This window comes from Protopterus annectens, chromosome 1.part1, assembly GCF_019279795.1.
Source record: "Protopterus annectens isolate FY-2018-M chromosome 1.part1, PAN1.0, whole genome shotgun sequence".
NCBI lineage: Eukaryota > Metazoa > Chordata > Ceratodontiformes > Protopteridae > Protopterus > Protopterus annectens.
In genome coordinates this window covers 1,578,873,135-1,578,899,215 of record NC_056726.1, presented here as the reverse complement: position 1 = coordinate 1,578,899,215, position 26,081 = coordinate 1,578,873,135, and the positions used below count along the sequence as shown (strand labels likewise).

Sequence of the window (26,081 nt, the reverse complement as noted above, 5' to 3'; positions counted from 1 at the left end):
GTACAGAACTCCAGGTAGCAGCTTCTAGGATGTCCCTCGTAGGGACGCCCCTGAGAAAGGCTGTAGAGGTAGATGCAGCCCTGGTTGAATGGGGTCTGATGCCCTGTGGGATAGCTTTTCCATGGTGCTTATAGCAGAAATGAATGCAGTGGCCTATCCATTTTGAAATGTTTTGCTTTGAAATAGCTTTCCCCTCTGTCCCTGCAGCAAATGCCACCAGCAGTTGTTCAGATTTCCTTTGAGATTTAGTCCTGTCCAAGTAGAATCTAAGCTGTCTGTGCACATCTAATGAGTGCAGTATTCGTTCTCTTTTGTTCTGTGGGTTAGGAAAGAAGGTAGGCAAATGAATGGACTGATTAAGAGCCAAACTGGATACCACCTTGGGCATGAAGGAGGGGTTCTGAGTGACACCCTGTCCGCATGAAAGATGATGAAAGGCTCCACTGCCAAAAGGGCCTGTAACTTTGATACCCTTCTTGCAGAAGTGATTGCTAAAAGAAAAAGCCGTTTTCCAGGAAAGGAATTTGAAATCTGCAGTAGCAGCTGGATCGAAAGGAGGAAGAGTGAGTTTCTCCAAGACAAAGTTAAGGTCCCAGGTTGGAGTTGGAGCTCTCCTCGGTGGCCTTCAATTTTTGGCCCCTCTGAGGAACTAATTGAGCAGTGGGTGAGAGAAGATGGGAGGCTCTGTGCTATAATGAGCTGAAACAGCTGAGGCATGAATTTTGATGGAGGAAAAGGACAAGACCATATGAAGCATCTCAGTCAAACGTTATAGAATCTGAGGTAAATTGGGCACTGCTGCGCTCATCCCTTGAGACTGGTTCCAGGTACAAAATCATTTCCATTTTGCAGCATAAGATTTTCCAGTACTAGGCCTTCTAGCCTCTAAAATGATATCAATCACTGATTTACTGAGGGATGGTAAAGGAGAGATTAGGCAATTAGCCAGGCTGCTAGGTTCAGGGTTTGCAGCAGAGGGTGCAGAATCTGGTTCTCCTGCTAACACAACAGGGAAGGAGTCTGAGGCAGGTGCCATGGGGCTAAGCGTGACACACTTCGCTGGAGGGGGTACCAGTGTTGGTATGGCCAGTCTAGTGCAATTAAAATCATCCTTGGCTTGTCCTGTTTGATCTTTAGTAGTACCTTGGAGAGCAGAGGAAGAAAGGCATAAACTGATAGATTTTTCCAGCTAAAGGACAGAGCATACACTTTCCAAGCTAGTTTGTGGGGAATCCTTGGGCAAAATTTGTCCAGTTGATGGCTCTGGGGGGAGGCAAACGGGTCTATATCTGGGGTCCCCCATTTGCTTGTCAACATGTTGAAAATCCTTGGTTCCAGTTTCCACTCGTCTGGGTCCATGAGGTTTCTGCTTAGTCCATCTGCCAGTGTATTTAGGTTCCTGGCAGGAATTGAGCTTGTAGATTCACTTGGTAGCACAGGCTGTGTTCCACAATGCCATGGCTAGTCTGCAGAGGGGGTAAGAGTGTGTACCCCCCCCCCCGCTTATGTACCACATGACCGTGGTGGTGTCCGTCTTTACCATTAGTTGTCCTGGAAGAATGTGGTCCTAGAAGGCTGACAGAGCATTCTGTACAGCTAACATTTCCTTTTGACTTATGTGCAGGTGCATTTGACTTGGGTTCCATTTGCCCTGAATGCACTTCCCTGCCAGGTGAGCCCCCCATGCATAGTCTGATGCATCTGTTGTTACGGTTTGGGTGGCAGGGGGTAGTGTGAATGGTAGTCCCTGGTTTTGGTGGCAGGCCGCTGCCCACCAAAGGAACTCTAGGCACAGGCAAGGTATGATAGGAATCCTAGCTTCTAGATCTTGTGAATGTTGACACCATAGGCTTTTGAGATACCATTGCCGTTTCCTCATATGCAGCCTTGCATATGGAATTAGAAGAATGGAGGAGGCCTTGAACCCCAAGGCTTGCAGTATTTGCCTTGCAGATAACTGGGTTTTTGTGGCCACTTGTTTGAAGTAGGTTGTGAAATGAGTCTGTTTCTCTGGCGTGAGGAAAGCAATCTGGGAAGTTGGATTCAAGCTTGCTCCCAGGAATACAATTTGTTGACGGAGAACCAGGTGTGATTTCTTTGCGTTTATGGTGTACCCCAGACAAGTCAGTACCCTTTGAACAAAGGCCAGATGATTGAGAAGTATGTCCTGGCTTTCTGCCCGAATTAGACAATCGTTCAGGTATGGATATATTTGAATATTTCTTTGCCTGCAGAATGCAATGACTGCAGCTAGGCACTTTGTGAATACCCTGGGCGCAGTAGATAAGCCAAAGGGCAGTGCAGATAGTGCATGTAGCCTGCTTTGAAGCGTAGGTATCTTTTGCAAGACTCACTGACAGGGATGTGCAGGTATGCTTCTTTTAAGTCTAGTGTTGCCAACCGTGCATCTTTGTCTAGCATAGGAAGCAGCTGGTGAAGAGTCAGCATCTTGAATTTTGGAATCACCAGAAAGGTATTTAGAGTAAAAAGGTCCAGGATAGGACGCCATGTAATGCCTTTTCTGGGTACCAGAAAAAGTCTCGAATAGAAACCTTGTCCCTTTTCCTCTTCTGGTACAACTGAACATCCCCCATGCTTGAGACAGAGTACTAGATTTTGGGCCTCTGCCCACTGATTTGGGGGTAGATCTGGCCACCCGCTTGATGTTGGTAAGGCAAAGATTGCTCCTTAAGCAAAGCATGCCTTCTGAGCACAGACCCAGTAACAGCAGCCCTGCAAGAGGGCTAATCAAATCCACATTGCAAAGTATGTTTTCCAACCTGTTCAGCAGAATACATTAAATCCTGTAATTCTTTATTTTCCCCACAGTCAGGAATCAACATAATTTTCTGTTTAAGCAATCCAGTAACATGTTGCTGATACTTTAACATATGAAACTGGCAGTTTAAAGCCCTAATGGCCAAGGTTGCAGAAGTGTAAACCTGCTTAACCCCATCTATCCACCGCCCTGGAGTCTCTATCAGAAGGGGTAGGATTTTTAGCAGTACAGGCCTTAATGCCCTTGGGTCCCTGTGAAATAGTCTCTGGATCCGCAATAGGATTTTTAAAAAGGAACTTGTGTGAATCAGGAACCCTGTAATCTGTCAGGTTTTCTGGGAGCAGGAGGCAAAGAATCAGGGGCCGAACTAGATTCCAAAAAAGCATCAACAATGTCTAGTACAGGAGGAATAGCTAAAGGCCTATGCTGAGGCAGGAGTAAGAAATCACTAAGCCTCTTTTTTGTTTCAGAAAAATCCTGGCTTTCCCAGTGGAAATGCTCCCTTAGAGTATGTAAGGTTTCCCCAAAGGAAAAATCCTCTGTAGGGGAAGCAGAGGGAATAAATTCCTCTGCATCAGAATCCACATAAGTAGATAAGGGCAAATCCAGATCCTCAGAAGAATCAGAAAAATCAGAATCCAGGTCAGAAGATTCATATACAACTTCAGTCTTAGGTCTCTTAGAAGGGGGAGGTTGGCTTCCTCTGATTAGAGTTATAAGATCTTCAGCCATTCTTGTTTTTTAGGCATATAGGCCTGAGCATGTGGCCTGGGCGTAATTTTTTTGGGCATGGTTCGAGATTTAGGCCTAAATGAAGAGGGAGGAGTCGGTTTAATACGCAAGTCCATAGGCCTGAATACACCCTCAGAAGCTGGTGTCTGCACAGCGGCTCCAGACTCATCCAAAGCAGAGACATCCGCAGGTTCCATAGTTGAAGCATCTTGCGGCATACCGGACTCTGATTGGGTCTCAGTAGAGGCCTGCAAATCAGAAGTAGCAAGTATCAGGGTCTGAGAAAGCACCTCACTGACTACCGGCGAACTGGCGACTGGCTTAGAAGCGCCGTCGGTAGATTTGGACCTCGGCGGCCTGTCTCTGTCTTTATCTTTGCGTTTTTTCAAAATCCCCGGTAGTCAGATGGTGAACAGACATTTCTGGATAATTAAACTGAGAAACAAAATATTTAGAGGCAAAAGTATACATACGACAGATAGTGCGCTGATTAAATAAAGCACAAAACTGACAGCAAGGTATGTCGTGGTCAGGGCCTAGGTTCATAGGTAGGTCACTAGGGCTATCGGCCCAAGTGCCTACATAAGCCTAGCCAACAAGGCTCCCTGGCTTATATCACCCAAGAAAGTTATTTCCCTGTGCCACTGTCGAGCAAAGACACAGAAGTGTGTATTTCTTATTTCCCATCCCCTCATCAAGATTTTTCTTGAAGAGTGCTAATGAATACAGAGCAAGGAATACAGTACGAATGAAAATATGAGGTATTTGCTTTCCACAAGTAATGCAATTATTAACTTTTACTGACATCGGTAAGGAGCAAGAAAAAAAGTTTCCCCAATGGGGCACTTGGCTTTAGTTGAAGACTTCAGTTCTGAAACTCGAAAACGAAAATTTCAGGAGTCTGCCAACCGGCACTTGCCACCTGCATCTGCTTCGGGCACCGCACCGCAAGAAAGACTGATGTAATGGTGTCGGCTGCATGTTTTATACCCGACGACCTGACTTCATGGAAGAAGGGACAGCAACTGACGCAGAACCCAAGACTTTGTTAATCAGGCTGACTGAGGGCTACTGCAAGCAGATAACCCAAATGTAATGACTGCAACAATGAAACACGAAGAACATCCACCACATGCATCAGGAAGAACTCTTTGGGACTTGCGAAACCACATCCACCCCACCTTCTGACCTTTGGGATAAGGTCTAATGGGGAGGGAAAAACAGACTCCCACAGCAGACAGTGTCTTTCCCTCCTGTTCGCACCGGATTAAGGTCTCCAAGTCTGAACAAGGACGAGCAATCAAAGGGAGCGTTAATGAAGGAAGACTTGAAGGGTTCAGCAAAATTACATAAGCGCATCCAGGAATTTCTCCTTAAGGAAATTCCTGTACCTGCTGCCCTGCTCGCCCAATCGGCTGCGCAAGAAATCAGTCGCATGGAGGAGTTTACCATGGAGTTTAATGTGGAAAGCTGTGAGGAAACCTTGTCTGAAACCCCTGCAGCTACAGTACACCTTGAAGGGTACCTCCTAGCTCTTTCAGGAGATCCTTCTGTAGTCTCGTAAAATGGGTCAGGTAATTCAGCAATCTAAGTGTAAATGCCGCTGAAGACAAAAGTACGCTTTCCATATCTGTCCACTGTTCGAGACTCTTTGTTCATTGGATGAATAGATGAGGAAATCTCTGACGATTCCTTCTTTGTGGCCGCCGCCACCACCACCATAGCATCTACTGGGATGCTCTTGCTGAGAAATTCCTATCCAGAAGGTGATGTAATGAATTTATTTGGCCTCTGTGGAACAGGTACCACCAAATCCAGACAGCCCCATGACTTCTGACTAATCACATTGATTAACTGATCAAAAGGCGGAGATACCCAAGAGGAGGAAGGGAGAGACCCAAAAGCTTCCAGGTACACAGACTCATCCTCAGAAGGACTGGGCTTCTTCCAGCCACCCCTCTGCTCAAGAATCTATAGGATGTCTGCAAAAGAGACATCTTCAGAGGGGGACCATGGGGACCCTTCCGACTCATCTAGATTGGTGCCTGAGTTGATAGACTCATCCAGGGAGTCTACGTGCTTCCTCTTGAACAATCTCTTCTGAGGGACCACCTCAGAGGGGTACTCTGGGGAAGTTTCAGAACAGACCATTTCACCCGAAGGGGCCTCCTGAGGCTTAGGGTCTCTGTGCTTGGGGGGGGGGGGCAGCGATGGAGCTGACACAGACACAGGTGCTTTTGGGGGAACAGTACTTAAACCAGAGCGTGAAGCAGCCTGAGGTGACAGCACTCTCTCCAGCTCAAAAGTCCCCTCACCCCACTCAGAAGTGGTTCTCGGTTCCAAAGAGACCGACCTCGAAGCACAGCCGTTGGCTCCGAAGCCAATGCAGGAGTAAATCTCAACCGCACCGAAGTCCCGAGAGGTAGAATCGGGTCGGACAGCTATCCGATCCCACTCTCCACCCAAGACCCGATGGAAAAATGTCAGCACCTAGACCCTCAAATTTCGATAGAACAGAGGAAGTCAGAGCAGTTGTCTGAAACAACTCTGTTGCCGGTCTCGGTCCCGACAGTTCCACTACAATCGAGCCCAAGTGCTCTGGCTCCAAAATCCCAGGTTGGGTGAGAGAAGGAACCTAAGAAGAGGAGGTCTTTGTCAGCTCCAGTTCCTTCTGGGTTGAAGTAGACAGAATTTTAGCTAGCACCAGTGTCTGGAGGAGTCTCCTCACCACCCGATCAACATCATCATCCAATAAACTTCTGGAGGATCGGGAGGATAAGGATGGAGATCTCGCTCTTTGTAGGAGCGGAAATCTTAAGAGTCGGAGTTACAGGTTCCAATACTGGGGACCAGCTCCAAAAAGTACAGTTGTGTACACTTACCATAAATGTAGATGTTCGAGTGTATTCACTGTTGCAGTCATTACATTTGGGTTATCTGCTTGCAGGTAGCCCTCAGCCAGCCTGATTATCAAAGGCTTGGGTCCTGCGTCGGTTGCTGTCTCTTCATTCATGACCATCAGGTAGTCAGGGGTATAAAGCATGCAACCGATGCCATTACATCAGTTTTTCCTTGCCCCAGATGTCAGGTGCCCCCATAATGGGAAGCAATTATATATACAAGGTTGCACTTCCAACAGAAAGCAAATACACCAGAAAGCTTAAATACAGTAGACAAAAAGAGGTATAGCCAATAGAAGTCAGGGGGCTGAAGGGAGGGTAACCAGGACTGCAACAGTGAATACACTCTAACATCTACATTTATAGTAAGTGTACACAACTGTACTATGTTCTTCGTACTTCACTGTTGCAGTCATTACATTTGGGTAGATTCCCAAAGCTAAGGAAGGGAGGAGGCAACTACAGAGCATTAGGACCAGCTATTAGGCTCTGCAAGATTGCAGTGGCAAAACCAGCTTTGGATTTAGAAAAAAATAGGCAAGTGGTAATGCTTGGTGAAGGTATGAACAGAACCTCCAAGGAGCAGCTTCAAAGGATGTCCCTGGTAGGAACACCTCTGAGAAAGGCTGTTGAAGTAGATGCAGCCCTGGTGGAATGTGATCTTATTCCCTGTAGGGTAGGTTTTCCATGGTGTTTATAGCAGAAATGAATGCAATGGCCTATCCACTTAGAAATGGTTTGCTTTGAAATGGCCTTCTCCTCTGCCCCTACAGCAAAGGCACCTAGCAGCTGTTCAGTTTTCCTGAGAGGCTTAGTCCTGTTCAAATAAAATCTAAGTTGTCTGTGCACGTCCAAAGAGTGCAGTATTCGTTCTCCTTTGTTCTGTGGATTAGAAAAGAAGGTTGGCAAATGAATGGACTGATTGAGTGCCACACTGGATACTACCTTGGACATAAAGGAAGGATTGGTCTCGAGGGACACCCTGTCCACATGGAAGATGAAGGGCTCCACTGCCATGACGGCCTGTAATTCAGACACTCTTCTTGCTGAAGTGATGGCTAGAAAGAAGGCTGTTTTCCAAGAAAGGAATTTCAACTCTGCAGTTGCAGCTGGCTCAAAAGGAGGTAAAGTGAGTTTTTCCAATACAAAGTTAAGGTCTCAGGCTGGAGTAGGGGCTTGCCTAGATGGTCTTAAATTTTTGGCCCCCTCTGAGGAATCGTTTCAGCAGGGGGTGAGAAGAGAGGAGGGCTCATTATTATAATGTGCTGAAATGGCTGAGGTATGAATTTTAATAGAAGAGAAGGAAAGGCCCTTGTGATGCATCTCTGTTAAGTATTGAAGAATATGCAGTAAAGCTGGGCACAAATGTGCCCATCCCCCGAGTTTGGCTCCAGGAAAAGTATCTTTTCCACTTTTCAGCATAGGATTTTCTAGTACTAGGCCTCCTTGCCTCTAGAATGACATCCAGCACTTGCTTACTGAGGGATGGTTTTGGAGAGCTCAGGTAATTAGCCAGGCTGCAAGGTTTAGGGTTTGAAGCTGGGGGTGCAGAATCTGGCCCTCCTGCTGGGACAGCGGGGCAGGGGTCTGAGGCAGGTGCTATGGTTCCAGCAGTGGCATACTGCGCAGGAGGGGGTACCAGTGTTGGCGTGGCCAGTCTGGTGCAATGAGTATTGTCCTTGGTTTGTCCCGTTTGATCTTTAGTAGAACTTACGAGAGGAGAGGCAGAGAGGGAAAGACATAAACTGAGAGGGTTTCCCAGGTGAAGGACAGGGCATCCACTTTACAAGCTTGTCTGTGGGGAGAGCTTGTGCAGAATTTGTCCAATTGGTAGTTCTGAGGGGAGGCAAACAGGTCTATTTCTGGGCTCCCCCATTTGTTTCTCAACATGCTGAATATCTTTGGTTCCAGTTTCCACTCGTGTGGGTCCATGAGAATTTTGCTTAGGTCTGCCAGTGAATTTAGCTTGCCTGGCAGGAATTGAGCTTGTAAGTGCACTTGGAAGCTCAAGGCTGTGTTCCACAGAGCCATGGCGAGTCTGCAGAGAGGGTATGAGTGGGTTCCCCCTGCTTATGTACCACATAACAGTGGTGTTGTCTGTCTTTACCAATAATTGTCCTGGAAGAATGTGGTTCTTGAAGCTGTCAGAGAATTCTGTACAGCTAGCATTTCTTTTTGATTGACATGCAGGTGCATTTGACTCTGGTTCCATTTGTCCTGAATGCACTGCCCTGCCAAATGAACCCCCCATGCATCCTGGAAGCTGCCACATGGACTTCAGTCCACACCTTCATCAAGCATTACCATCTGACTCTGTTCTCAAAAGCTAGAGCTGGGTTTGCCTCTGCAGATGTCCTTTGTGTTTCTCTGTTGCAGTCATTACATTTGGGTTATCTGCTGCAGGTAGCCCTCAGCCGGCCTGATTAACAAAGTCTTGGGTCTTGCGTTGGTTTCTGTCCCTTCTTCCATGACGTCAGGTCATCAGGGGTATAAAACATGCAGCAGACGCCATTACATCAGTTTTTCTTGCCCCAGATGTCAGGTGCCCCCCTAACGGGGAGCAAATAACCATAAAAACCACAGGAATACTTCTAACAAAAAGCAAATACACCAAAAAGGCTTTTAAGCATAGTAAAGGAAGGTAGAGGTATAGTAAGAAGAAATTAGGGGGCTGGAGGGAGGGTAACCAGAACTGCAACAGTGAATACACTCGAACATCTACATTTATGTTAAGTGTACACAACTGTACTATGTTCTTCATGTTTAACTGTTGCAGACATTACATTTGGGTAGATTCCCAAAGCTATGGTTGGGAGGAGGAATTTATATAGCATTAGGGTTAGCTATAAGGCCCTGCAAGACAGCAGTGGCAAAGCCAGCTCTGGATTTAAATATTGGCAAATGATAATGCTTGGTGAAAGTATGTACAGAACTCCAAGTAGCAGCTTCTAGGATGTCCCTGGTAGGAGCACCTCTGAGAAAGGCTGCAGAAGCAGATGCAGCCCTGGTGGAGTGAGATTTGATCCCCTGGGGGATAGGTTTTCCATGGTGCTTATAGCAAAAATGAATGCAATGGCTTATCCAGTTAGAAATGGTTTGTTTTGAAATAGCCTTCCCATCTGTCCCTGCAGCAAATGCTACCAGCAGTTGTCCAGACTTTCTTCGAGGTTTAGTCCTGTCCAAGTAGAATCTAAGTTGTCTGTGCACATCCAAGGAATGCAAAATCCGTTCCCCTTTGTTCTGTGGATTCGGAAAAAATGTTGGCAAATGAATGGACTGATTAAGAGCCACACTGGATACCACCTTGGGCATGAAGGATGGATTGGTCCCGAGTGGCATCCTGTCTGCATGAAAGATGATAAAAGGCTCCACTGCCACAAGGGCCTGTATTTCAGATATCCTTCTAGCTGAAGTGATTGCTAAAAGGAAAGCTGTTTTCCAAGAAAGAAAGGAGGTAGAGTGATTTTATCCAATACAAATTTAGGGTCCCAGGAAGGGGTTGGAGCTCTCCTGGGCGGTCTCAAGTTTTTGTACGCTCTGAGGTACTGCTTGAGCAGAGGATGAGAGAAGAGGGGAGGTTCTGTTTTATAATGAGCTGAAATGGCTGAGGCGTGGATTTTATTGGAGTAAAAAGACAGGCCCTTGTGAAGCATCTCAGTTAAGTATTGCAAAATCTGAGGTAAATTGGGCACTGCTGTGCTCATCCCTTGAGATTGGTTCCAGGCACAGAATCTTTTCCATTTGTCAGCAAAAGATTTTCTAGTACTAGGTCTCCTTATCTCTAAGATGACATCCATCACAGGTTTGCTGAGGGATGATAAGGGTGAATTTAAGTGATCAGCCAGGCTGCAAGGTTCAATGTTGGAAGCTGAGGGTGCAGAAATTGGTTCTCCTGCTGGGACAGCAGGGAAGGGGTCTGAGGTAGGTGCCATGGAGATAACTGCGACACACTGCGCAGGAGGGGGTACGAGTGTTGGCGCAGCCAGTCTGGAGCAATCAAGATCATCCTTAGTTTGCCCTGTTTGACTTTTAGTAGAACTTTGGAGAGTAGAGGCAGCGGGGGGAAGGTGTAGACTGATAGGTTTTTCCAGCTGAAGGACAGAGCGTCCACTTTCCAAGCTTGTTTGTGGGGAGTCCTTGTGTAAAAACTTGTCCAATTGGTAGTTCTGGGGGGGAGGTAAATAAATCTATGTCTGGGCTCCCCCATTCGCATGTCAACATGTTGAAAATCCTTGGTTCCAGTTTTCACTCGTGTGGGTCCATGAGGTTTCTGCTTAGTCCGTCTGCCAGTGTATTTAATTTTCCTGGCAGGAATTGAGCTTGTAGGTGCACTTGGTAGCTCAAGGTTGTGTTCCACAATGCCATGGCTAGTCTGCAGAGGAGGTTGGAATGTGTACCCCCCCTGCTTGTTTATGTACCACATAACCGTGGTGTTGTCCGTCTTTACCATTAGTTGTCCTGGAAGAATGTAGTCCTTGAAGGCTGTCAGAGCATTCTGTACAGCTAACATTTCTTTTCGATTGATATGTAGGTGCATTTGACTTGGGTTCCATTTGCCCTGAATGCACTTCCCTGCCAGGTGAGCCCCACATGCATAGTCCGATGCATCTGTTGTTAGGGTTTGGGCGGCAGGGGGTAGTGTGAATGGTAGTCCCTTGTTTTGGTGGCAGGCCTCTGTCCACCAAAGGAACTCTAGGCGTAGGCAAGGTATGATAGGAATCTTTGTTTCCAGGCTGTGAGAATGTTGACTCCACAGGCTTTTTAGATACCACTGTAGTTTCCTCATATGCAGTCTTGCATATGGAATTCGAAGAATGCAGGAGGCCATTAACCCCAAGGCTTGCAGTATTTGTCTTGCAGATGGCAAGGTTTTTGTGGCCACTTGTTTGAAATAGTTTACCAAATGAATTTGCTTTTCTGGCGTAAGGTAAGCCATCTGGGAAGTTGTATTCAAGCTTGCTCCCAGGAATGTAATTTGACGACAGGGTACCAGTTGTTATTTCTTTTAGTTTATGGTGTACCCCAGACAAGTCAGAATCCTTTTTACAAACGCCAGATGATTTAAAAGTTTGCCCTGAATTTCTGCCTGAATTAGACAATTGTCCAGGTATGGGTATATTTGAATACTTCTTTGCCTGCAAAATGCAATAACTGGAGCCAGGCACTTTGTGAATACCCTGGGCACAGTAGAAAAGCCAAAGGGCAGTGCAGAGAACTGATAATGCGTGCAGCCTGCTTTGAAAGTGTAGGTATCTTCTGCAAGATTCCCTGATTGGGATGTGCAGGTATGCTTCTTTTAAATCTAATGTTGCCAACCAGGCGTCTTTGCCTAGCGCAGGAAGCAAATGATGAAGAGTCAGCATCTTGAATTTTGGAATCTCCAGAAAGGTGTTTAGAGTAGACAGGTCCAGGATTTGACACCATGATTTGTCTTTTCTGGGTACCAGAAAATGTCTGGAGTAGAAACCTTGTCCCTTTTCCTCTTCTGGTACCAGTTGAATAGCCCCCATGCTTAAGAGAGAAAGTACTTGTTATTGAGCCTCTGACCATTGATTTGGGGGCAGGTCTGGACACCCATTTGGTGTTGGCAATGTGTGGAAATGAAATCTGTATCCCTGGGACACTATTACCCATCCGTGCTGGGTTATGAGTTCCCAGTTCTTTGCATGAAGAGCAATCTTCCCCCCCAAAGGGGAGGTCAAAAGATAAGTGCTTGGAAGTTTTAAAAGGAAGTCATTGAGACGGTTTACCATAGGGGGGTGTCTTGCCATTTCTAGATTTGGAAGTGGAGGTCCCCCACTGCTTTGTTCTGAGAGTCCCCTGGGACTGAAACCTGGAGTTTTTGCTGTGTCTGGGTTTGGCTTTAGAAGACCTGGAAGGGACTGGAAAGGACCAATTCTTAGTAGGCCAGTGAAACTTTTTAAGAACTTCTTCAGCCTTGTTGCCAAACAGGCAGTCCTGATTTAAAAGAGCATCCAACAATTTAGCTTTAACATGATCATGCAAAGATTTGCTCCTTAAGCCAAGCATGCCTTCTAAGCACAGACCCAGTAACAGCAGCCCTGCAAGAGGCCTCTAAAGAATCAAAACCATATTGTAAAGTATGTTTTCAAACTTGTTCAGCAGAATGCATTAAGTCCTGTAAATCTTTAAGTTTCCACACAGTCAGGAATCAACATCATTTTCTGTTTAAGCAGTCCAATAACATGCTGCTAATATTTTAACATATGAAATTGGCAGTTTAAAGCTCTAATTGCCAAGGTTGCAGAAGTATAGACCTTTTTACCCCATCTATCCAGCGCCCTGGAGTCTCTATCAGAAGGGGTAGGATTTTTAGCAGAAGCCTTAATGCCCTTGGGCCCCTGAAAAATAGTCTCTGGATCTGCAACAGGATTTTTGAAAAGGAACTTGTGGGACTGAACCCTGTAGTATCTGTCAGGTTTACTAGGGGCAGGAGGCAGGGAATCAGGGGTCAAACTGGATTCAGAGAAAACATCAGCAATGTCTAGCACAGGAGGTATAGCCAAAGGCCTATGCTGAGGTAGAAGGAAATCCCTAAGCCTCCTTTTTGAATCAGAAAATTCCTGGTTTTCCCAGTGAAAATGCTCCCTTAAAGTATGTAAAGTTTCCCCAAAAGAAAAATCCTCATGAGGGGAAGCAGGGGGAATGGAATCCTCTGCATCAGAATCCTCATATGTAGGTAGAGACAAATCCATGTCATCAGAAGAGTCCGAAGAAACAGAATCCTGATCAGAAGATTCATAATCAAGCTCAGCCCTATGCCTCTGGGGGGGTTGACTACCCATGATTAGAGTTATTAGATCTTCGGCCATTTTTATCATTTGTTTTTTAGGCATAGCGGCCTGAGCATGTGGCCTGGGCATTGTTTTTTTTAGACATGGATCGAGATTTAGGCCTTGGTAATGGAGTCGTTTTAATACGCAAGTCTGCAGGCCTGAATACACCCTCAGAAGCCGGTGCCTGCGCAGTGGCTCCGAACCCATCCAAAGTAGAGACATCCACGGGTTCCACAGTTGAAGTATCTCTCGGCATACCGGACTCCGAATGGGTCTCAGTAGAGGCCTGCGAATCAGAAGTAGCGGGTATCAGGGGCTGCGAATACACCTCACTGAGTACCGGCGAACTAGTGACTGGCTTAGGAGAAGCATCGTCGGCAGTTTTGGACCTCGGCGGCCTGTCTCTGTCTTTATCTTTGCGTTTTTTCAGAATCCCAGTAGTCAGATGGCTACCCGACATTTCTGGATAACTAAACTGAGAACCAAAACATTTAGAAGAAAAAATATACTGACGACAGATAGTGCGCTGATTAAATAAAGCACAAAACCGACAGCAAGGTACGTCGTGGTCAGGGCCTAGGCAAGGAATACAGCACGAATGAAAATCTTTATGAGGTATTTGCTTTCCACAAGTAATGCAATTGTTAAATTTTACTGAAATCAGTAAGGAGCAAGAAAATGTTTCCCAATGGGGTACTTCACTTTAAGTTGAAGACTTCGGTTCTGAAACTCGAAAAAGAAAATTTCAGGAGTTGGCCAACCGGTACTTGTGAACTGCTTCTGCTTCAGGCACCGCACGGCAAGAAAGACTGATGTAATGGCATTGGCTGCATATTTTATACCCCTGATTGTCATGGAAGAAGGGACAGCAACCAACGCAGGACCCAATACTTTGTTAATCAGGCCGACTGAGGGCAACCTGCCAGCAGATTACCCAAATGTAATGACTGCAACAGTGAAACACGAAGAACATCTGATAGTGCATGTAGCCTGCTCTGAAGCGTAGGTATTTTCTGCAAGACTCCCTTATTGGGATGTGCAGGTAGGCTTCCCTTTAAGTCCAATGCTGCTAACCAGGTGTTTTTGCCTAACATGGGAAGCAGCTGATGAAGAGTTAGCATTTTGAATTTTGGGATTACCAAAAAGGTGTTTAGGATACACAGGTCCAGGATAGGATGCCAGGAGTTGTCTTTTCTGGGTACCAGGAAAAGTCTTGAGTAAAAACCTTGTCCCCATTCTTCTGCTGGGACAGGTTGAATAGCCCTGATACTTAGAGAGAGAACCTGCTGTTGAGCCTCTGCCCACTAATTTGGGGGTAGGTCTGGCCAACCGTTTGGGGTTGGTAAGGTGTGGAAGTGGAATCTTTATCCTTGGGAAACTATATTTAAACCTATTTGTCTTGGGTAATGAGTTCCCAGTTTTTTGCATGCAGGGCGATCTTTCCCCTAAAGGAGCAGTCAGTTGAGCAGGGCTTGGATGGTTTAAAGTTAAGTCATTGTGACAGTTTACCATAGGGGGTGTCTTACTACTTCCAGCTTTGGAAGTGGAAGCCCCCCACTGCTTAGGCCTGTGAGTACCTTGAGACTGTAGCATAGGTGTCTGCTGTTCCTGGGTTTGGACTGCGAAGGCCTGGAAGAGACAGTAAAGGATTAATTCTTAGAAGGCCAATGCCTACTAAATTTGGGAGGCTGTACTTGCAGGAAATCTTTAAGTTTGCATAGATTTGGCTTTTTCCAACATCTTTTTAAGTAGTACTTCTGCTTTGTGGCCAAACAGGAGGTCTTGGTTAAGGGAGCATCCAGCAATTTAGCTTTAATCTGATCTGGCAAAGTTTGCTCCTTAAGCCAAGCATGCCTTCTAAGAACAGACCCAGTGACAGCAGACCTACAAGATGCCTCTAAGGAGTCAAAACCACATTGCAAAGTATGTTTACCAACTTGTTCAGCAGAATGCATTAAATCCTGTAATTCTTTATTTTCGGTACAGTCAGGAATCAACATCAATTTCTGTTTAAGCAATCCAATAATATGCTGCTGATACTTTAACATATGGAACTGGCAGTTTAAGGTCCTAATGGCCAAAGTAGCAGAAGTGTATACCTTCTTACCCCATCTGTCCAAGGCCCTGGAATCTCTATCAGAGGGGGTAGGGTTTTTGGCAGTAGTAGCCTTAATGCCTTTGGGTCCCTGTGAAATGGTCCCTGGGTCCGCAGTAGGATTCTTAAAGAGGAACTTGAAAGTCAGGTACTCTGTAATACCAGTCAGGTTTCCTGAGAGCTGGAGGTAAAGTGTCTGGGGACAGGCTAGATTCTAAGAAGGCATCATCTACAATGTCCAGTACAGGAGGGATAGCTAAAGGCCTGTGCTGAGGTAGGAGCAATAATTCCCTAAGCCTCTTTTTGGAGTCAGGGTAATCCTGGCTTTCCCAGCGGAAAAGCTCCCTAAGTGTGTGCAAAGTTTCACCAAAAGCAAAATCTTCTGGACGGGATGAAGAGGGAATGGAGTCCTCTGCATCAGAATCCTCATAGGTAGATAAGGGCAAATCCTGGTCATCAGAAAAAACAGAAATTTCAGAATCCTGATCAGAAGAATCCAAAGGAAAATCAGTTCTAGGTCTCAGAGGGAGAAGGCTGGCTTCCCCTAATTAGAGTAACAAGGTCTTCAGCCATTATCATTTGTTTTTTAGGCATAAGGGCCTGACCATGCAGTTTGGATGTCAGTTTTCTAGGCGTGGATCGAGTTTTAGGCCTTGAAGAAGAAGAAGATGGTGTTGGTTTGATATGCAAGTCAGTAGGCTTGAATACACCCTTAGAAACCGGTGCCTGCATAGCGGCTCCGGATCCATCCAAGGTAGAGACATCTGCAGGTTCGATAGTCGAAGAAGCATCTCACAGCATACTGAACTCCAAATGGGTCTCAGTAGAGGCCTGCGAATCTGAAGTAGCAGGTATCAGGGGCTGCAAAAGCACCTGAGTACTGGCAAACCGGCGACTAGCTTAACGAAAGCGTCGTTGGCAGCTTTGGACCTATGCGGTCTGTCTCTGTCTTTATCTTTACATTTTTTTGGAATTTCAGTAGTCGGATGGCTTACCTAAGCCATTTCTGGATAATTAAACCAAGTACCGAAATAGTCTGATGTGAAAATGAATTGAAGAATAGTTCGAGAATTGAATAAGGCACAAAACCGATAGTGAGGAACGTCATGGTTGGGGCCTAAGCAAGGAATGAATGAACATCTTTATGAAGTATTTGCTTTCCACAACTGTTAACTTTTACTGACATCTGTTTAGAGCAAGAAAAAGGATCCCGAACGGGGTACTTAGCTTTTCTAAAGACTTCGTTTCTGAAACCCGAAAACGAAAATTTCAGGAGTTGGCCGACCGGCACTTGCGAACTGCTTCTGCTTCGGGCACCGCACGGCAAGAAAGACTGATGTAATGGTGTCGGCTGCATTCTTTATACCCATGACTACCTGACGTCATGGAAGAAGAGACAGCAACCGACGCAGGACCCAAAACTTTGACAATCAGGCCGGCTGAGGGCTACCTGCAAGCAGATAACCCAAATGTAATGACTGCAACAGAGAAACACAAAGGACATCTGCAGAGGCAAACCCAGCTCTATCTTTTGAGAACAGAGTCAGATGGTAATGCTTGATGAAGGTGTGGACTGAAGTCCATGTGGCAGCTTCCAGGATGCCCTTGGCGGGTACCCCTCTAAGGATTGCTGTGGAAGTAGAGGTTTCCCTAGTGGAATGGGTTCTGATGGTCCCAGGGGGAGGTTTTCCATGCAATGAGTAGCAAAACTGGATGCAGAGCGCTATCCATTTGGAAATGGTCTATTTGGACATTGGTTTCCCCTGTACTCATTTTAAAGCTGACCAAGAGTGGGTCAGTTTTCCTGAACGTCTTTGTACGATCCAGATAAAATCTGAGTTGCCTGTGCACATCCAAAGAATGTACCATCTTTTCCCCCTTGTTCTGACGGTTAGGGAAGAAGTTGGGTAGGTGGATGGCCTGGTTGATGGTAACATCCGAAACCACCTTTGGCATGAAGGAGGGGTTGGTTCTTAGGGAGACCTTGTCTGCATGGAAGACGATATATTGCTCAATAGCCATTAGCTCTGACACTCTCCTGGGTGAAGTGATAGCCAGGAGAAAGGCAGTCTTGCAAGAGAAGTACTTTAATTCTGAGAATGCTGCAGACTCGAAGGGGGGCAGAGTAAGGTTTTCTAAAACATAGTTCAGATTCCCAGGCTGGGGTTGGCTGCCTTCTGGGAGGCCTGATATTAGAAGGTCCTCTAAGGGATTGGTTAATAAGAGGGTGGGAGAACAATGGCTGTTCTGTATCAAAGTGTGTCGAGATGGCAGAGGCATGGAGCTTTATGGAGGAGAAGGAGAGACCCTTATTAAGAAGCTCAGCCAGATAATCTGCTCCAGGAGCAGACTCTTTTCCATTTTCCAGCATAAGACTTTCTGGTGCTGGGCCTTCTGCCTTCTGTGATGATGTCAAGGACTTGCCTGCTTAGCATCGATTCCTTGTTGGTTATGGTAGAATAAGCCCATGCTGAGAGCTTGAGAGTTTAAAGGTCTGGGTGCAGCAGTGCCCCCCCCCCCACCCGAGATAGCAGGTGAGGTTTCAGAGGTAGCTGCCCAGGGGGCTGGAGAAACAGGCTGTGCAGCATGGGTACCAATGCTGTCTAGGCCAATCTGGGGCAATGAGTATTGCTTTTGGTTCTTCCTCCCTTATCTTGATGAGTACTTTTGGAATGAGAGAAAGAGATGGGAATGCATGCACAAAGAGGGCATTCCAAGGGAAGGTCAGGACATCGACCTTCCAGGCCAGGTGATCGCACACCCTGGTGCAGAATTTCTGTACTTGGTGATTTAAATGGGAGGCAAAGAATCCACCTAGGGCTTCCCCCCATGTGTGGGTAATTTACAGAAAAATGTCTCTGTGGATTTGCCATTCGTGTGGGTCCAGCACGTTTCTGCTTTATTGGTCTTCTAGGGTGTTGTTGATGCCCGGTAGGTATTGGGCTATAAGATGTAGCCTGATGAATGAAGCTGGTAGCCACAGGTTCATGGCTAGTCTGCACAGGAGGTAAGATTGAGTCCCTCCCTGTTTGTTGATGAACCACATGACTGTGGTGGTGTCTGTTTTTATGAGAAGAACCCCCGTTTTGAGGTAGGGTTTGAAGGATGCCAGAGAGTTTTGCCCTGCTATCATTTCCTTTTGGTTGATGTGCAAGGGTAGTAATTGAGTGTCCCAGAGACCTTGGGCGCATCTACCTTCCAGGTGGGCGCCCCAGGCTATGCCCGAAGCATCTGTAGTTATGGTCTGGTCTGACGGACGGAGGGTGAGTGGAAGTCCCTTGTTCACACCACAGGCCTGGGCCCACCAGAGTAACTCTGATCTTATGCAAGGGATCACTAGCAGGGAGGTGCCCAGAGGTTGTGTGTGTGTTGACACCATAGGTTCTTTGGGTACCACTGAATTTTCTTCATGTGTAGTATGGCCAGAGGTACTAGGACGATGCATGAGGCCATGTATCCTAGAGCTTGCAGAAATTTTCTGGCAGAAAGCTGGGTTTGGGAAGCCAGAGAAGTAAAGTATTTTGGTAGGAAACTTTTGTTTTTCTGGGGAAAGAAAGGCCATTTGCTGTTCTGTGTCCAATAAAGCTCCCAGAAACATGACTTTCCTGGTAGGTGTCTATTCTGAATTCCTTTCATTGCTAGTGAACCCCGGAAAGGTGAGTAGGGTTTTTACAAATGAGAGGTGCTGCAGAAGAAGTTCCTTGCAGTCTGCCTGGGAGAGACAGTCGTCCAGGTAACGGTAAATCTGTACATTGCTTTGCCTGCAGAAGGCAATGGCAGGAGCTAGACATTTGAACACCCTGGGAGCAGCAGATAAGCCATAGGGCAAAGCAGAGAATTGAAAGTGTAGTGATCCTGCTCTGAAGCACATGCATTTTCTGCATGACTCCCTTATTGGGATGTGCAGGTAAGCATCTTTTAGGTCTAAGGTGACTATCCAAGCTTTGTCTGGCAGCATACGTAGAAGCTGTTGTAAGGTAAGCATTTTGAATTTTGGGATTACCAGGAAAGTATTGAGAAAGGATAGGTCCAGGATGGGATGCCAAGTTCCCTCTTTCCTGGAACATGGAATGGTCTGGAAAAGAATCCTTTTGCGACATGTTCTGGAGGAGCAGGTTCTTCTGCCCCTAGAGCTATTAGGTTTTGCACTTGTTTTAGTGCTTCTGCCCACTGGTTTGGACGTAGGTCTGGGTACCCTCTTGGAGGTGGTAGTTCTCGGAATTGAATTTGTACCCCTGAGCAATGATTTTTAAAACCCACTGATCTTTTGTTATAAAATTCCAATTGTCTCGGCAAAGAGATGGCCTTCCTCCTAGCTTTTGGTGTGGTGGAGGCAGGCAGAGATGGGAAAGGTAGTCATGGACAGTTTTTAGCATACATAACTATTTTTGAACTCCCTGCTCTAGAGTTAGAGGGAGGCCACTGTTTAGTTCTTTGCTGGCCCTGAGTTTGAGCCCTGGTGGGTCTGTCCCTGCTGGTTTTACCTTGTGCCTACATGTTTGATGCAGGAAAGGACCAGTGGTTAGAGGACAAATTTCTGCTGAACCTAGGAGGGTGTACTTGAAGAAAACAGTCTGCATTGATTTAGCTTTGTCTTCCATCTTTTTAAGTACCTCCTCAGTTTTCTGTGCGAACAAGCGGTCTTTGTCAAAAGGTGAATCCATGATTTTAGCTTTGACATGATCAGGGAGAGGTTGTTCCTTCAACTATGCAGGTCTTCTGATAACGGATCCTGTCACAGCGGCCCTGCTAGAAGGTTCTAGGGTGTCAAACCCACAGTGCAAGGAGTGCTTTACCACCGGAGATGAAGAGTGCAGTAATTCTGCTGTTTGTTACTGGCAAAATCTGGTAAAGCAGAAATTTTCTGTTTCAAGTTCCACAGCGTGCTGCTGATATTTTAACATATGGAACTGACAGTTGAGAGCTCTTATAGTTAAAGTTGCACAGGTATATACTTTCTTACCCCATCTGTCTAGGATCCTGGAGTCTTTGTCGTAGGGAGTAGGATACTTTGGAGAGGTAGCCTCAACTCCCTTAGGTCCCTGAGTAATCACCTCTGGGTCTGCTATAGGATTTCTGTAGAGGAATTTATGTGAGTCAGGTACCCTGTAATACCAGTCAGGTGAATTTCTGGGGGCAGGTGGAAGGCTGGATTCTTGGTAATCTAGCACCTCCAAGATGGGTGGGATGGCCAAAGACCTATGCTGGGGTAGGTCCAGGAACTAGTCTTTTCTTGGATTGAGGGAAATCCATTGATTCCCATTGGAAGTGTTCCCTGAGGGTGTGGAGGGTTTCCCCAAAGGAAAAGTCCTGTGGAGGTGATGCAGAAGGAATAGATTCTTTGGCATCAGAGTCTCTGTAGGCAGTACAAGGATTTTTCTCTTCAAAGACAGAGGAGTTAGATTCCCTGTCAAGAAACAAAACCAAATAATTTTCAGCAAACAGTGGCTATGACAGTATTTCTGTGTTTTGTAATACCTACCCATATATACAAGAAACGTCTATTACTACATCTATCATATCACAGCAAAGCTCATAGGACTGCATGTCGACAGGGGAGCTGTCAGTTGCAATGTAGATTTTGCTGACAACATCAAAAAGGAATGCTTTTTCAATTCCTGAATTCTGCAAAATAAAAAGGTTTTATTTAGTAACTTACTGTGCATTACAGACAATATTAATATGCTAAATAAAAATTATATAACTGTAGATTGTTAACTACCACCACTAAGAAAGCACAGTTGTGTACACCTACCATAAATGTAGATGTTAAGAGTGTCTTCACTGCTGCAGTCATCACATTTGGGTTATCCCTGCCAGGATAGCCCTTGGCTGGCCTGAAAACCAGAGATTTAGTATTTCTGCGTTGGTTGCTGTCGCTTGAGGACTGATGTCAGGTCGTCAGTGGTACAAAGGAAGGCAGCTGACGCCATTACATCAGTTTGTCTTGCCCTAACCTGTCAGGCGCCCCCAAAGTAGGAGGCCAGGCTCTGGTGGCAGAACCCCACCATTGGGAAAATAAATACCAATATGTCCCTAGTAAGGAAAGGAGAACAAGGAAGAAAGGTAACAAAAAGAGAACAAATAGGGACAGAGGGAGGGAAGCCAGGACTGCAACCGTGAAGACATTCGAACATCTACATTTACGGTAACTGTACAAAACTGTACTATGTTTGTGTTTCACTGTTGCACTCATCACATTTGGGTAGATTCCCAAAGCTGAGGAAATGAGTGGAGGATGTCAAGGAAGCTAGGGGCTGGCTAGCATGCCCTGCAACCCTGCAGAGCCAAATCTTGCCCTGGATTTGGAAAAGAGAGGCAGGTGGTAATGCTTGGTAAAGGTGTGAACAGATGTCCAGGTGGCAGCTTCCAGGATGTCCCTGGTGGGGACTCCTCTGAGGAAAGCTGCAGAGGTGGAGGCTGCTCTGGTGGAATGTGTCCTGACCCCCTTGGGGGAAGGCATGCCATGCTGTCTGTAGCAGAAATAGATGCAGTGTGCTATCCAATTGGAAATGGTTTGCTTGGGGATGGCTTTGCCCTCTGCCCATGAAGCAAAGCTAACTAGCAGCTGATCAGAATTTCTGAAGGGTTCAGTCCTGTCCAGATAGTATCTAAGCTGCCTGTGCACATCTAGAGAGTGCAGAATCCTTTCGCCCTTGTTTTCATGGTTAGGAAAGAAGGTGGGCAAATGGATGGACTGGTTGAGAGCCACGTTGGACACCACCTTGGGCATGAAGGCTGGATTAGTTCTGAGGGGTATGTCTGCATGGAAGATTATGAAGGGTTCCACAGCTATGAGTGTTTGCAGCTCAGAGACTCTTCTGGCTGAATTGATGGCCAGGAGGAAGGCCGTCTTCCAGGAGAGAAACATTAGCTCTGCAGAAGAAGCTGGTTCAAAAGGAGGCAGGGCGATTTTTTCCAAGACAAAGTTAAGGTCCCAAGCTGGTGTTGGGGCCCTTCTGGGGGGGTCCTCAAGTTGCTAGCCCCTCTGAGGAACTGTTTAATCAGAGGATGTGAAAAAAAACAGTTACTCAGTGGGAAAATGAACAGAAATAGCAGAGACATGAATTTTAATAGAGGAGAAACAGACCAATGTGTTGTAGGTCAGCTAAATAATCCAGGAAAAGAGGGATGGAGGGCTGTGCCGCATTGGCCCCCTTAGCCTGGATCTAGGTGCAGAACCTTTACCATTTGTCTGCATAAGACTTTCTGGTGCTAGGGTGTCTGGCCAATCGGACAACATCCAGAACCTGTTTACTGAGGGTGGCAGATTGGTCAGGTGTGAGGGTATAAGCCAAGCTGCCAAATTGAGCTTCTGCAATTGGGGGTGCATGAATTCCCCTTCCCTCTGGCATACAAGGTTTGGAATCTGAGGAAGAGTGCATGGAGGCAGCGGGGACAGGCTGCGCAGCAAGGGGTACCAGTGCTGTCTGGGCCAGTCTGGAGTTATGAGAATGGTCCTTGGTTTTCCTCCCTTATTTTGAGCAGTACCCTGGGAATGAGAGTTAGGGGAGGAAAGGCATAGACCAAGAGGCTTACCCGGGTGAGGGACAGGGCATCCACTTTCCATGCCATGCAGTGATGCTGTCTGGTGCAGAATTTGCTGAGCTGATGGCTGGTGTGGGAGGCAAAAAGGTCGATCTCCAGGGTCCCCCATTTTTGAGTTATTAGGAAGAAAGTGTTTCTGTTGAGCTGCCACTCGTGGGGATCCAAAAGCTTTCTGCTTAATTGGTCTGCCAGGGAGTTGAGAGAGCCTGGTAGGTATTGTGCTAACAAGTGTAGTTGTATGGAAGAGGCTGTGAACCAAAGGGTCAAGGTCAGCCTGCACAGCAGGTAGGAGTGAGTTCCTCCCTGCTTGTTGATGTAACACATCACAGTAGTGTTGTCTGTTTTGATCAGGAGAACCCCTGGCGAGAGAAGGAGTTTGACTGATGTGCAGGGGGGAGTTGCTGGGGGTTCCACTGGCCCTGTATGCACTTGCTGTCCAGGTGTGCATCCCAAGCATAGTCTGATGCGTCTGTGGTGAGGGTCTGGGCTGTGGGGAGTGGGGGGGGGGGACCAGTCCCTTGTTGTGGGAGCAGGCTGTTGCCCACCACAGAAATTCCTTCCTCAAGCAAGGAATAATAGGTAGAACAGTTCCCATATCTTGGGAGTGTTGACACCAAAGCCTCTTTAGATACCACAGAATTTCCTCATATGCAGTCTGGCATATGGAATTAGGAGTATGCAAGATGCCATGAACCCCAGGGCTTGCAGGATTTTCCTTGCAGAAAGCTGGGGCCTGGTGGGAGTTAAGAGAAGTAAGTTGACAGGAAAATTAATTTCTCTGGTGTGAGGCAAGCCATCTAGGATGCTATGTCCAGACTTGCTCTCAGGAAGATTATCCTTTTGGTGGGTACCTGTCTGGATTTCTTTTCGTTGATTGTGTACCCTAGGGAGGTTAGTGGGTCCTTTACAAAGGTCAGGTCTTTGAGCAGCTTTTTCTGGCTGTCTGCTTGAATGAGGCAGTCATCTATGTAGGGGTAAATTTGAATTCTTTGTCTGCAAAAGGCAATGGCCAGAGCCAGGCATTTTGTAAAAACTCTGGGAGCAGTAGATAAGCCAAAGGGAAGAGCAGAGAACTGAAAGTGTTGAGATCCTGCCCTGAAGCGGAGATATTTTCTGCAGGACTCCCAGATGGGAATGTGGAGGTAGGCCTCTTTTAGTTCCAGGGTGGATAGGCAAGCATCCTTGGAGAGCATGGGTAGCAACTGCCGGTGGGTGAGCATTTTGAATTTTGTGATCACCGGGAAGGTGTTTAGAATGGATAGATTGAGGATGGGATGCCAGGTGCCCTCTTTTCTGGGCACCAGAAAGTTTGGAGTAGAAGCCTTGGCTTATCTGCTCTGCAGGAACGTGCTCTACTGCCCTCAGGGAGAGCAGAAAATGGATTTGCTTTTGAGCCTCTGCCCACTAATTTGGTGACAGATCTGGGAATCCTTTTGGGGTTGGAAGGGTGTGGAAGGAAAATCTGTACCCCTGAGAGAGAATGTTCAAAACCCACTGATCCTTGGTATTGGTAATCCAGGTGGTTGAGTGAAATGAGAGTTTTCCTCCTAGTGGTATGTGAAGGTGGGCAGAGGCGAGGTCGGGAGGGGGTGAGTCATTCTGAGTTCTTACCATAAGGGGGGCTTAGAACTCCCTGGTTTTGAAGTGGAGACAGTCCACTGTTTAGATCTCTGCAACCCCTGGGACTGCTGTCTGGGAGGTCTGTTTCCAAGGGCTGGCCCTGTTTACTAGGAGCAGGAAAGGACCAGTGTTTGGGGGGGGGGGGATGACTGCTGAACCTAGGGAGCTGTACCTGTAAGAAATCTTTAACAGTCTGCATAGATGTTGCTTTTTCTTCCATCTTTTTTAAGACCTCTTCTGCTTTAGTACCAAATAAGTTATCTTTGTGCAAGGGTGCATCCAACAATTTTGATTTGACATGGTCTGGCAGGGGGTTTTCCTCAAGCCATGCATGTCTTCTAATGACAGAGCCAGTGACTGCTGCCCAGCAAGAAGCTTCTAGGGTATCAAAACCACAGTGCAAAGTGTGTTTAGTTACTTGACCAGCAGAATGCATTAACTCCTGTAAATCTTTAGATTCTGCCCATGCAGGAAAGGAGGACATTTTTTGTTTAAGGAGTTCCAAGGTATGTTGCTGATATTTAAGCATACAGAACTGACAATTTAGTGCTCTGATAGCAAGAGTTGCAGAGGTGTTTATCTTTCTTTACCCCATCTGTCCAGTGCTCGGGAATCCCTATCTGAGGAGGTGAAATTCTTAGCTGAGGTTGCTTTAATCCCTTTAGGCCCTTGGGTAATGACCTTAGGGTCTGCTGATGGATTTTTAAAAAGATATTTAAGAGAGTCATGGACTCTGTAGTACCTGTCTGGTTTTCTGGGAGCAGGAGGGAGGGTGTCTGGAGTCAAGCTGGATTCAAGGAAGACATCATCCACATCTAAAGACTGGGAGGGATGGCCAAGGGCCTGTGTTGTGGAAGGTCCAGGAACTCTCAGTATCTTTTTAGATTGTGGGTAGTCTTGACTCTCCCATTTGAAATGCTCCTTTAAAGTATGCAGGGTTTCCCCAAAGGAAAAATCCTTTGGGGGAGAGGCTGAAGGAATGGATTCCTCTGCATCAGAATCCTCATATGTGGAGAGAGACTGCATGTCTTCATAGTCAGATGCATCGGATTCATCTGACTCTTGTTCAGACAAAACTACTGGAGACAGATCTCTCTTCCTTTTTGAGGGAGTGGCTTGGCTTCCCCTAATCAGCAATGATAAGGTCTTCTGCCATTTTAAGCATTTGAGACCGAGGCAAGGGAGTAGGTGCCTGAGAATGAGTAGTCTGTTTCTTAGGGTGTTTCGACCCCTGGGCCTAAGGAACTCAGTTGTTTTCGAAAGAACTGTAGCCGTGAAAGAAGGCGGTGGTTTGTGTCGGGAATTGGTGTAGTGAAGGACTCCCTTCAGAAGCCGGTGCCCGCACAGCGGCTCCGGACCCATCCAAGGTAGAGACAACCGCAGGATCATTAGACGAAGAAAAGTTCGGCAGCATACCGTACTCAAAGTGTCTCGGTAGCGGCATGCGAATTAACTGAAGCGGGCATCAGGGGCTGCAAAAGCGACTCACTGAGTTCCAGAGGAATGATGACCAGCTTAATGGAAGCATCGTCAGAAGGTTTGCTCCTGTGCGGTCTCTGTCTTTAGCTTTACATTTTTTTCAGAAGATCTGCTGTTGGATGGCTTACTGA

At 46.5% G+C, this 26,081-nt stretch overlaps 1 protein-coding gene across 1 annotated transcript in view; it reads right to left on the bottom strand.

The window, feature by feature from the left end:
• Positions 1–26,081, bottom strand: part of RRAGC (Ras related GTP binding C) — a 571,600-nt gene that overhangs the window by 217,555 nt on the left and 327,964 nt on the right. The window contains exon 5 of the mRNA XM_044083473.1: positions 20,786–20,928. Coding sequence (XP_043939408.1) covers positions 20,786–20,928 — 143 coding nt within the window. The remainder of the gene's footprint in view (positions 1–20,785; positions 20,929–26,081) is intronic.